At 44.2% G+C, this 13,569-nt stretch overlaps 1 protein-coding gene across 1 annotated transcript in view; it reads right to left on the bottom strand.

The window, feature by feature from the left end:
- GLI2 (GLI family zinc finger 2) overlaps positions 1–13,569 on the bottom strand; it is a 200,254-nt gene that overhangs the window by 54,317 nt on the left and 132,368 nt on the right. The window contains exons 3-4 of the mRNA XM_065413137.1: positions 3,844–4,046; positions 1,245–1,436 (exon numbers count right to left, since the gene is read on the bottom strand). Of these exons, the coding sequence (XP_065269209.1) occupies positions 1,245–1,436; positions 3,844–4,046 (395 nt within the window). The remainder of the gene's footprint in view (positions 1–1,244; positions 1,437–3,843; positions 4,047–13,569) is intronic.

The raw sequence follows: 13,569 nt of genomic DNA, 5'->3' as shown, positions 1-13,569 counted from the left end.
GCTAGCTTTAATCTGGCTATGTCACACCCGATGATTGCAATGTAGACATACCCTTAGAATCCTGGTCCTTGGTGAATCTAATTGTTGATGGCAGAAAACAGCTGCAAAGTTTTTATTTACAAATTGTTTTTATTTAGAAATTTAGATTAGCTTTTATCACTGCAGCCTCAGTGCAAAAAGAAGTCAGTTATAAAGCAATGAAACCTCAAAGTCTTTAAGTCTGAAAGGTCAAAAGTAGAATCTCTAAAGCAGTAATGGATCGAGACAGACCCTCAGTTTCAATGCCTGAACTAATCCATGAGCCAGTCAGAAGCATGGGATCAGAGAGTCATGCTGGGTTCTTTCCTTGTGCATCAGCACCTCTAACAAACATTCCACAGGCCACATCATGTCCTCAGTGCTGCCTGTGCAGCCCCCCCATTGTCTTTCATGGAGTGAGACACCATGAGGGGAAAAAAATCTTACATCTTTAAAAATCAGTGTAATCTAATCTGAAACTACAGCATGAACCATAATTGTGAGGTTATAACATGGACGGATTCGCTATAGGGCAGAGCCGTGGGTGCTCATGCTACATTTTCATACCTTAACATGATTTTATTTCTTTTCAGTGTAACCTTAACTCTGAATTTTCTGGGTTTAGAACGTCTGATTTGGGGACAGTTACAACACCCCTGTAACGATTTTTACCATGTACTTTCAACCTTAATTCCATTTTAACATAGTTTTTGTCTGAGACTTTACATTACCATAGGCCCTAAAGGCTCCAACCAAGATTAAAGTCCCCTTGCACTCGGCGCTGTGTAACACATAATGAAAGGCAGCCTGTGCCCCCAAAAGTTTACAGTCTAAACAAAAAAGACAGACAAGGTGGGAAAGGAAACAGAGGCACGAAGAGGTGAAGTGGCTTGTCTGACATCACACTGCAGGTCACTGGCAGAGCAGGGATAGAGCCCAGGGCAGTGCACTATACACCATGTTGACTCCCATGTATTTAGCAGCCAAGGTGCCTCTCCAAATGGTCATGATTGTTTTTTATATATGGATAAACTTTTTAAACTCAGCTTTTTAAATCAGTAATTATAGTGCAGCCTTGATGTTCTTTAACAACACAGAGAAACCACACACAATAACATCTGCTTTCATCCACATGGAGAACAATTCTCTAGGCTCGAGTAAACTTCCCCCAGAGGAACCCTCTGTGAGCTGCCCCCAAGCGAGGGGTAGGCACATTCCCTACTCACCATCTACAGGGCTGAGGTAATCATGAAGATGCGCCGTGCTAGCTGCTCCCCCACTCTGCATCAGGAGGTCCCCGTAAGGATTCGGATGGCTGGCCATGAGCGTCATCTGGTGATAGTAGTCGGCAGGGTTGGCTCCTGGAGGGGGAGGCGGCAAACCAAAGAGGCCTCTCTCTTTTAGATGCTCATGAGCCACTGTAGAGGCAGAGAGTGAGGAGACAAACATGGGGAAAATGTTCTCACAGTAAGTAAAACTCCAGAGCTGACATTACAGTCTGCCCCAGAACCCCCAAGCCCTCTTGTTACGACTCAGTTTGGTGCTTTAGTGACGTGCGTTTGGGTGTGTTTCTGTGGACAAAAGGGGCCTCTGCATTCTTCCATTTCCGCAAATTTATAAACAATCTCTCATTCCCCCTCCTAATAATCCTTCCACATGAAAACAGAATTCACTGCAGGGAGGGGTCTGGAAGGCCTGACCAGCCCACAGCAAAAACGCTGTCAGCATCAACTTTGGTGCCTATTAGCAAAGAAAAAGACAAGTAGAGTCCAGTTAACAACCACAGCACAAGGAAATTAAAGCCGAGATCTAATGCGGAGAGCTAGGTTTAGTGTCTGGCAGTGTAAAACCATTTTGGCTGCCAAAGCCAATTACACTCACTTTCTTCCCGCTGTAATTTTTCAAACCTGCCTCCCCACCAGCTCTCCATTAACTTATTTACCATGGCCTAAAAAACCCCCAACACAATGCCCCTTTTAAAATGCCAAATAATGAAACTCACTTTGCAAGGCGGTGGAAAAAAAAATACATGAGCAATAAAACCTCTCTGCTGTATGCTGAGAGCGGAGGTTTGGAATCTTAACACTTGCTCGGGTGAGCAAAACCTAATTAACAGGAACAGAAACGCCACATTTTAGGTATGCATGTGCCTGTATCTATCCAAGCTATTTACGTGGCCCTCAGTTACCGCAGCATCTAAACACTTCCCAGTCTTTTGATAGATATATCCTCACCACCCTGATGTGAGGTAGGAAAGTGCTATTCTTCTCATTTTACATACAGGGAACTCAAGCACTGAAAGACTAAGTGACTTCCCCAAGGTCACAGAAAGTCTGCATTGGAGCAGGAAACTGAACCCAGAAGTCCTGAGTCCCAGACTAGCACCCTAAACACTGGACCATCCTTCCTCTCTATGTAGATACGTACAAGGTCCAATTTTGACTTCACATACACACTTTTTATATTGATTTCTTATGGAGATACTCCTGATGTACTCCTATGCAACTCAAATGAGACACTGACTGAATGATATATAGATATAGTGGCCAAATTCTCTACTGCCATACATTGCTGCAGCTCCAGCGTTACATATTGGGCTCCATATCTATCTATGCTTTCAAAAGGGTATTTCAATGTTTTCTGAAATTCTTTACTGAAGCGCCTCCCATTTTTCATTTCCTCCCCTCTCCTACCTCAAATATACAGCGTTTAACATTATCAATCACTCCGTAAGCCTGTGTGATGCCTCAGCTCACTGAGATGGGGAAGGTAGGAACTGTACTGAATACAGCCTGCATCTAGACTCTATGCACCATGCACAGGTTTTCACATCCCCTTTACTTGGGCAAGGACTATTCTGCGGGGATTACTCATTGGGGGGGCGGAGGGAGGCAGAAATAATGAGGAAGGAGGGGTCAGGTGGCCTCTCCCCACTACACTAGGGCACCCATCACATGAGAAAGGCTAGCATCATGCAGAAACACTGTAGTATATAGGAACGGGGTAGTAGCCCTTTAAGTAGCTTTTTAGTCCCCTAGTGAGCCCTCCCTGCTGTCTTCTATTGCAGATGCCACAAGAACCCAACTGAGCAGCAGCGTATATCCGTAGTGAGGCCTTGTGTGTTTGTATATAGTTAGTAAATGTGGTTATTTGGAATCCAACTGTGTCCAAGACGTTTCCTCATATTCTTAGTGTTGTGTAAAAAGCAAAGACACAACAAACACTTTGCACAGCTGCGGCCCTGTCACAGGGCTGCCGGGGTCCCTGTGGGGACCCACTGCCAGCGAAGCTCAAAAGAGCAGAGACTGGAGTAAAAGGGTACATAATTTTAAGCAAAATATTTATAAGAGAATCCAACAGTAACAGCTCTTCTCACGCTCTGGTTTGTCAATGCAATGATGCAAAACAAATGTGTAGTTACAGACGAGGGAAAAAACAACAGCTCCCCACTTCAGAGAGCGGCTGTAGATCCTTTGCAGCTGTAGATCCTTGGGGTATAGTGAATGTAGTGCTGGTGAAAAGTGCCAGAGCTCCAAAATAGCTACAGCACAAGTAGCAGTAGGGCAAACTCCTCCAGCACCGTTGGCTACATGCTTCAACCTTGACCCCCAGAGACCACTTCTAGGCATAAGAGTTGCCATGCGCATTCATTTTCTGCCCTCTCTGTGGAGACTGCCAGCATGGGTGCCAGCTGGGAGAAGGCCTATTTCAACAACAGTCGATCTAAGAACTGCACAACTCATTTCATGTCAGCCACTTGATAGCCTGTAGTGCAGCTACAGTTTTAAACCCTCACACTCAGTGTCAGGACAGCAATGCGCTTACCATCAGCAGGGCTGAGGCCTCTGGCAGCAGAGATCATGGAGAGAGTGGGACTGCTGTGCACGGTGCGGAGGTAATGTTCCATATGGGGGTTCATGTACGGGTGAGGGGGGTTGAAAGGTGATTCACCAGGTCCTGCTGGGTGAGGAGAAAGGCGAATAAGGGAGATGTCGGAGATAACGGGGCTGCCACTGAGGGTAGGAGGCCTGTGAAGGAAACAGAAAAACATACCGTGAATTGGTCTTCAATTTCATTAGCACCTCTTTGTGCATTTTTTCTTTAAGCCAGAGCACATGGTTGGAGAACAGGACTCCTGGGTTCTATTCCCAGCTCTGACTCACTGTGTGAACCTAGGCAAGTCATTTCAATGTGTTTGCACCTCAGTTTGCCCTTCTATAAAATAGATATAAACTGTGCATATATGTACCACTGCCATCTGTTGGAGAGAATCAGAATTGCTCTATTCTATGTCTATGTCTGATGCTGCTAATAGTGGTTGAAGAATCTCCTCTGTCTCAACTGGTCTTGGAGCAAAAGGCTCAGAGATAAATTATTGTGAAATTCACTGTGTCCACGGTATGCAGCACAGTGACATATGTGATGCCCTAGTTGGCCACCAGTTTGCTACAGTACTGACCTCGCATGGATACATGCACTGAGATCTTTGGAGAACAGGTGCTATGCAAGTGCAAGGTGGTAGAATTATTCTTTACAAGTTCCGCTATGAACTTTAGAGAGAAAAGATAAAGTGTCCGTCGCCACTTCCCTGCAGGAAGGGGGAGGGGAAAGGAACCTTTGTTCTCTTCTAAACCTGCTCATAGTGAGACCATGGACTTGTCAAAACTAGAGAGAAAGAGACAAGAGACTTTGTCAGCTGGAGCTCAGGAGAGGTATATGCTTGCCAGCAAGTCAGGCAGAATTTCTGTGCTCAAAGCTTGGAACAAACTGCTACAGCCAATAGAAGTAGTGAATCTAAGTTTCAGGAAGAGGAGCTAGACAAGAAAGGGATGTAAAAGCTACAGACACTCGCCACATTTATGGTCATGAAGGTGAGCCACAGGATGAGCTGTATTTCTTGGTCTGTTGTGAGCAGGCCTTGAATCCCTATTTGCTCTTTTACAGTTCTTTGATCTGCCCATTTTACTAGGAGACTGCCTCAGATAGGAACCCGCACCTCCCAGGGGTTAGCAGCTGCTGCCTTTGCAATGTCTAGAAGTGAAGGAAGTTTGGGAGGGAGGATAGCCAAGTGATTAAAGCAAGGAAGGGAAAGCCAGAATTCCTGCATTCTATCCCACACCCTGCCACTGAATTGAGTGACCTGGGGCAAGTCCCTTAGCCGCCCTCTGACTAAATAACCTCACTTGCAGAAGTCAATCAAAACTTTTTCAAACCATACTGGAAGGTTTGTTTTAAGTTTTCGAGGGCAAATGTTAAGGTCAGATTTCATCATGTGTGTTCTGGTTCTAGCCTCCTTAGTGCTAAATCCCTCTGTCCCTGCTTAGGCAAAGTCTCCATTAAAGTGAGAATTTAACCTGAGAAAGGACTCACTAAATGCTGCAGGTTTAGGTATCTGGACATGTCTACACTAAGAAAAAAAAAATCAGACCTGTATTTCAACCCTGGAGCAGCTCCACCAGCAGTAGCAAAGGTGAAAGATATAGTGTAGTGAGGTCTCAGGTGTTTATTCCATCATATCTTCCAATCCTTATTAAATAACCCAGTGACAATAATGCATGCGCAATCTACCATACAGCCTTCATCCTTCCTATCGCTCGGGGAGAAACACAGGATCTGTATTATGCGAGTCTAGACTCAGCCCTAATGTTCAGCCCCTTCATAAACCTGCAAAGGGAGTTCTGCCAAAAAAAGCCTATAGCACCAGGAGAGGGAACTGGTGGCATGTGTTATTTATGGTGCCACAAGTACGAGTAGCACTGGATGCAGAGAAAACAAATGTAGTCCCTGTCCTGAGTAGTTTACAGTCTTAGCTACATACAGGAAACAGAGCGAAGTAACACTAGACAAAGAGGAAAGAGAGGGGTCTATATCATGTTAGATCCCTTTTAAATTAGATTTAGATCTAATGAGGGTTGCTGTGGAAAGGGGGGGGAGGGTGGAGCATGTCCGATGATGGGTTTTGAGGATGATTCTGAAGCAGGATTTTATGAGGTATGGGATCAGAGACTTGACAGCATGAGGGAAGCTGCTGGTGGGTAAAGGGTACAAAGGAGTAGTGGAGCAATGCAGAATTATCAGCATAAAGAATCTAAGAGGGTGAATGACAGGAGATGAGAGAGTGGCTGGAACAAAGGCTGAACTCAGTGGCATTGGTTTAAGCACTGGCAGTGGTAGCACGTTTTATGCAGGATGCTACATAAGAATATTTAACTATTCCCACGATTATGTGTGCGTGCGCATCGGTCTGTCTGCATGTGTGTGTAGCCACAAGAGTGAAGCTCTCCGAGTGGCTTAGAACATACCACCTGAACCTCAAGATACAGATTTCACCCTAGACTGTCAACAGTTCAGGTGCCTTTTTATTTATTTATAATACTTGGATATCCACAAAGCCACACAGAATAGTAACACAGGCTTTACAACCTTTTCCAGCAATTTATGAGGGTGTTTGTCATTGTCTTTCTGATAAATTAGTAAATCTTGCAAGTGTTTGAACACTTTTTGCTGATGTGTAATACATTAAAATGTCTTTTAATATATATATATATATATATATTGTTCTAAATACTCTCCTGTAGTGATAACGTCTGCCTCTCACCAGTGTAAAATACAAGGCAGCAAAAAACTGTCATTACAAGGGTATATCAGTATCCAAAACACACACACACACACACACACACACACACACACACACACACACACACACACACACACACACACACACGTTTTATTGGAATCACTCTTGATTCACAGTGCAATAATTGAAAGCAAAATCAAGCCCATTATATTTTATAGTACTGAAAGACAAACTTATGATCACACAGTGATTTCAACCTCATAACCTATTACTAGGTCATTTTGTTACCAAAATTATGTAGGTGACTTAGTCACTTTCCAAAACTGCCTTGTTCCAAACTGCATGGCCTGTGTACATAGCACAGTGTACTGTGGCTGGTTAACATCCTCTGTATTTCAGCCATGACATCATCTACAATAGCAGCACGCCTGCAAGGCTCAGCCAAGCTTGAGCTAAGATTTGTGTAGCAGTCGAGGTTGCTGCTAATAAGTCAACTGTGTATGAAATCTACCAATTTATTTCGGGGGACGAGAGGGGGGTGGGGAAGAGAAGTGAATCAAAGTCTCTGTTCCAGATTTAGTTTCACATCATTTCTAACAATCTCCACCGCCTCATCTGGAAAAAATGAAACGGGTTTAAAAAAAAGTGATGTCATTAAGAAAACATCTGACTAATTTTTCTTCTGATGAAGACTTAATATAAGCAAGGGGGAATGTAAATTAAAAGCAGCCCCAATCTACCCCAACCCATGGAGCCTGGCTTAATATATAAGCCATGAAAAGAGTTTTCTTACATATACAATAAGTTCCCTCTTTCATCAATACTCAGCGCTTCTCCCAACGGGGTTGTGAACTTCTTTGATGCAGACTTGAAACTATGTATTACTGGGTTTATGAGCCTTCTGAGGCTACTGTGATCAAACTGTGAGGCCAACACTGAAAATGCATTTAATAATATGCAGGGCTCGCTATTCATTTTCTCCATGTGCAGAAGATTTTGAGTCCCTCAGAAGAGGAAAACTCCAGCCTGGCCAAAAAGGTAAAGTTGGAGAAAAATGACCAAGATGTCAACCAAAATGCATGCAAATGGAAATGCAACTGGTAATAGAGCACAAGGTTAGCCTGGTGGTTAAAGAAATGGACTCAGACTCAGAGGTCCAATTGAACTGGGTTCAATTTTCAGTTCTTCTACAGACTTCCTCTGTGTCCTTGGGCAAGTTACTTAGCTTTTCTGTGCCTCATGTGTAAGGCTATGGTCTACACTGCATGATTCTTTCAGCGGCATGTAGCGTGTGTACTCGAATAGCCCCCCCTAGCATGGGTTTAAATAGCAGTGTAGACAGTGAGGCATTTAGGTGAGTAGAGTATAGACATGCTTAAAGGAAGTGGGTATGTACTCAGCTCTCTCTGCTCAAGCCGTGCTGTTCCCTCTATACTTCTGTTTTTAGCTGTGTTGTGACCGATTGCCTCCTAGCTGCTGGAGCCTTTCCCCGCCACAAGAAAAGACTCCAGCAGTGGAGAAAGGCTCTGCAGTGGGAAAAGGCTCAGTCAACCCCTTGCTGCTAGAGGCTTTCCCCTCTACAGGTAAGGACTCTGGCAGAGGGGAGACAATAGGAAAAGGCTCTGCCAGCTCCCCACTGCTACAGCCCTTCCCTGCTGCAGGTAAAGACTCCATCAGCAGGGAAAGGCTCCGGCAGTCTTGTAGCTACACGCTGTAGTGTGGACACAGCTTGCTTTTCACTGCAGCATGTAGCTACACATACCCTGCATGCCACCAAAAGCAGTGTATAGTGTAGACGTAGCCTAAAAGTAGAATAGTAATACTCCCGCTCTTTATCTGTCTCATCTATTGAGACTGTAAGTTCTTTGGGGCTGGGACTTTATCTTACTATGTATATGTGTAGTGTGCCTAGCACAATCAGGTTGCAATCTCTGTTAGGACCTCTAAGTATTACTGAAACACAAATAATTATAATAAGCAGCTCAGGAATACTGATCACTTACCATGACAAGTCTCAAAGTAGTATGGCTATCATCAACTACCAACTAATATTAATCCTTAAGAGTACTAGGGATAAGGTCCTCCATTCCTCAGGTCACTGGCTTCTCCTCACAAGTTGCTTTCCCATTTCACCAGTAGCCATTTGCTCCCCCTCTATTATCGTTAATTATCTGAATTCTAGTAAGCTCCTGAAGGCCTCAGTTTAGAAGAGTGCCCCACTGTGCTAGGTGCTGTACAAAGACATAATAAAGAGATAGTCCCAGCCTCAGAGAGCTTACATCTAAATAGACAAGATTGACAAAGGGTGGGGGGAAAAGTATTATTAGCTCCCTTTTACATCTGGTGAATTTAGGCATGGGGAGATTAAATAACTTGCCCACGGTCAGAGAGGGAATCTGGGGCAGAGGTGTGAACAGGATCCAGGTCACCTGGTTCCCAGCACGTTTCCTTAACTACAAGACCAAACCTGGTCACCTTCGGAGCTTTCCCCTGCTGCAGTATCCCCATCCCTGAAAGTGCTTCCACCCTGTTACTAGTCCTTTCCACACCTGCAGCCTGGCTGCCTCCCCATCTGTGTTCTAAAGGTTGAAGGGACACTGGCGATCGTGACCATCTATGCCAAAATTTGACCTACATATTTGACCGACAAGGTCAGGCCATGTCCTGTCTCCAGGGACTATATCCAGCTTTGGCATGGGCATGGATTGAAACAAACAGCTCTCCGCTTTCCACCTCTAAACAATATGATCCCAACTGTTTGGCTCTCCTCCTCATACCTCATTCCATGTTCAGGAAAGTTCTGGACCATCCCTAACAAAAATACATGCAGCATCCACCCCACACATCACATCCACAAATGCAACCCCCCCAGGCTGGATCACCTAACAGGGAGAAAAGGGCTGGTTGTAGGCAGAAGCTGTGGGTGCTTCAAACATTTCCTTAATGCTCTTTCCCACAGACTTATGACATTAGAACACATTTGTAAAATTATTTACTGTTCTCGCTGTTGGACCCTAGGACGGCATGAAGAAAACACCTGACCAGGCATACTGAGGGAGAATCCAGGATCCACTGAAGTCATCTGCAAAACTGCCACTCACCGCAACAGGGCCAAGATTTCACCCTATGTATATTTCCATCACAGCTGGGGCTGCACTTTGCAAATAGGCTTTGGAAATGGGAGTTTCAGAGTAGCAGCCGTGTTAGTCTGTATCCGCAAAAAGAACAGGAGTACTTGTGGCACCTTAGAGACTAACAAATTTATTAGAGCATAAGCTTTCGTGGGCTACAACCCACTTCTTCGGATGCATCACATCAGCCATACCACCAGGGGCTCGTTCACCTGCACATCTACCAATGTGATATATGCCATCATGTGCCAGCAATGCCCCTCTGCCATGTACATTGGCCAAACCGGACAGTCTCTACGCAAAAGAATTAATGGACACAAATCTGACATCAGGAATCATAATACTCAAAAACCAGTGGGAGAACACTTTAACCTGTCTGGCCATTCTATGACAGACCTGCGGGTGGCTATCTTAAAACAGAAAAACTTCAAAAACAGACTCCAACGAGAGACTGCTGAGCTGGAATTGATATGCAAACTAGACACAATCAACACAGGATTAAATAAAGACTGGGAATGGCTGAGCCATTACAAACATTGAATCTATCTCCCCTTGTAAGTATTTTCACACTTGCTTCTTATCAAACTGTCTGTACTGAGCCATCTTGATTATCACTTCAAAAGTTTTTTTTCTCTTACTTAATTGGCCTCTCAGAGTTGGTAAGACAACTCCCACCTGTTCATGCTCTCTGTATGTGTGTGTATATATATCTCCTCAATATATGTTTCACTCTATATGCATCCGAAGAAGTGGGTTGTAGCCCACGAAAGCTTATGCTCTAATAAATTTGTTAGTCTCTAAGGTGCCACAAGTACTCCTGTTCTTTTTGTGGAAATGGGAGTGTTTCCCTGAGGCTCCTTTCAAATTCCCAACGTATATCATTAGCAGTCAGTTGTTATGTAGTGTCTTACATCGTCCAAGAGGCACATAAGCGTTCATCAATTTACCCTCCCAATGCCCCTGGGAAGCAGAGGTTATTTGTTATCCCCTCCCCCGTCTTTTTAAAATTTTAAACAGACATGGGAACTGAGGCGGGGAAAGTCAGTTGATTTGTCTAATGCCAGACACTGAGCTGGTGGCAGAGCTGAGCTCTCAGGCCACTGACTCCCACTTCTCTTCAGATCAGTTATCAACAAATTATTGTTGACAGCTATGAGGGAACCGCCTTGAAAAATGCACAGGGCAGCGTTGGGGTTACTAGATATTTCCCCCTTGCTCCAACAATCTGCAGTCTATGGAAGGGAACCGTTAGGCATCTGCAGACATGGGTATGAAGCAGCAAACATTTCTTGCATTCATGGGCAGTGATTTTAGAGTCCCTTAGGAATATCTATGACCAGGATTGGGGAAAAAGGGGGGAGATCTCTTTAAACATTGATGGCATCAGGAAAAGTGCCTCTCAGAACATTATTTGCAGCCTTAGATTATTTCCACAGCTGTCAATAGTTCTCTCCACCGGTGCATTGTTCTCACCTACTTGTCAGCGCTGAAAGCCACCCTGCTGTTTCAGGGTCTGATGTACATTCCTCCACAGATGCAGGGAGGCGAGGCAGCTCAGCAGTTGGCGTGTGACAGGACTGTAGGAATAGCACCAGCAGCAAGAAGATCTATTAACAGTTGACACTTGACACATAGAATCAGTGGGAAACTAGGAATTTTTGGTGGTTTCCTAGGGGTCTAGTAACTCCCCAATTGTACTTGCATCAAAGGAAAAGAAAGCTGCTTAATCTTCTTACCACCTGTGCCACCCTAGTGCAGCAAAACAAAATCAGGGTAAATAAGTCTGTTGAAATCAGTGTCAATTCATCTGAAATATGCAGACAACCCAAAAGCAAAGGAATGCATTAAACACGTAGTCAGTAAGAGCCATATTTGGACAGTGGCCTCATGCTAAATGGCAATACTGGGTCTCTTCTTTGGCACTATGGTCAACTGACAGGCCTCTCAGCAGGACACAAAGCTTTTATCAAGTCTCCGTCAGGCACTTCAACCAAAATGGGGGGGGGGGGAATCCACCTATCCCTAAGAACCATTTACAGTCTCTACGCAAAAGAATAAAAGGACACAAATCTGACATCAGGAATCATAACATTCAAAAACCAGTAGGAAAACACTTCAGTCTCTCTGGTCACTCAATAACAGACCTAAAAGTGGCAATTCTTCAACAACAAAAAACTTCAAAAACAGACTCCAACATGAAGCTGCAGAACTGGAATTAATTTGCAAACTGGATACCATCAGATTAGGCCTGAATAAAGACTAGGAGTGGTTGAGTCATTACAAAACCTAAACCTAATTTCCCCAATACTAATTTCTCCCTACTGTTACTCACACCTTCTTCTCAACTGTCTGTAATGGGCCACTCTCATTACCTCTTCAAAAGTTATTTTTCCTCCCTTGGTATCCTGCTGTTAATTGATTTATCTCGTTAGACTGACTTCACACTTGGTAAGGCAACCCCCATCCTTTCATGTATTTATACCTGCTCCTGTATTTTCCACTCCAGGCATCTGATGAAGTGGGTTCTAGCCCACGAAAGCTTATGTCCAAATAAAGTTGTTAGTCTCTAAGGTGACACAAGGACTCCTCGTTGTTTTTGTTCATTGTGTAGCAGTGTCAGATAGAAAGGGCCTAAGAGGTTTGGAAAAATCTGCTCCCCCTGAATAGTAACACAATACTTTGCTATAGCACCTTTCATCTGAAGGTCTCCAACTGCTTAGTACCGAAGGAGAAGTCATGGGCCTGATCTTCACCTGGCATCTTCAAAATGGACTCTCTCCTTTTACTTAAGTGGAACTGCATTGATTTACACCCTTGGGGGCCAGAGGATCTGGCCTCCAAGTGTATGTCTTCACTGCAGCTGGTAACGAGACTCCCAGCCCAGGTAGACAGACTCATGCTAGCTCCGACTAAGCTAGCGTGCTAAAAATAGCAATGTGGATGTTGCAGCTCAGGCTCTGAAACCCACACTGGGTTTGAGCTCAGGTGGCTAGCCCCAGTCTCCACTGGAGGAGCAACCTTTACACTGCTATTTTTAGCATGTTAGCTCCAGCGAAGTTAGCATGAATCTATCTACCCAGTCTGGGAGACTTGCTCCGAGCTGCAGTGTAGTCATACCCCTGGATGCACAAACCCCTTTGTGAGGCATGTGAGGCGTACAACTCCCATTTTACAGCTAGGTAAATGGAGAATGTGGTAAATTTGCCAAAAGTAACACAGCAAATAAAAGGCAGACCCAATAATAGAACCCAGGTGTCCTGTCTCCCCAGTTCCATTCTCTAGCCAGTAGACAACACTCTCTCCAAAAGTGAGTGGAGGATTTTCAGTGGCTTAGTAGTTTATAGTCCTAGCCCATATGTGCCAAACATCTCAATTCAGCATGGTCAGGCCTGTCACAGATTGAAATGTCAGTAGAGGTGGTTTTGGAACAAATGGATAAATTAAACAATAATAAGTCACCAGGACCAGGTGGTTTTCACTCAAGAGTTATGAAGGAACTCAAATATGAAATTGAAGAACTATAACTGTAATATGTAACCTATCCCTTAAATCAGCCTCTGAACCACATGACTGGTGAAGAGCTAATGTAATGCTGATTTTTAAAAAAGAATCCAAAGGCCATCATGGCAATTACAGATTGGTAAACCTAACTTCAGTACTAGGCAAATTGGTTGAAACTTTAGTAAAAATCAGAATGATCAGACTCAGAGATGAACACAATGTGTTGGGGACGAGTCAACATGACTTTTGTAAAGGGAAATCATGCCTCACTAATCTATTAGAATTTTTTGAGGGTGGCAACAAGTATGTGGTCAAGAGTGATCCAGTATCTCTACTGGGACC

This window comes from Emys orbicularis, chromosome 11 (genome assembly GCF_028017835.1).
Source record: "Emys orbicularis isolate rEmyOrb1 chromosome 11, rEmyOrb1.hap1, whole genome shotgun sequence".
Lineage (NCBI taxonomy): Eukaryota > Metazoa > Chordata > Testudines > Emydidae > Emys > Emys orbicularis.
This window is presented reverse-complemented; position numbering and strand designations above follow the sequence as displayed.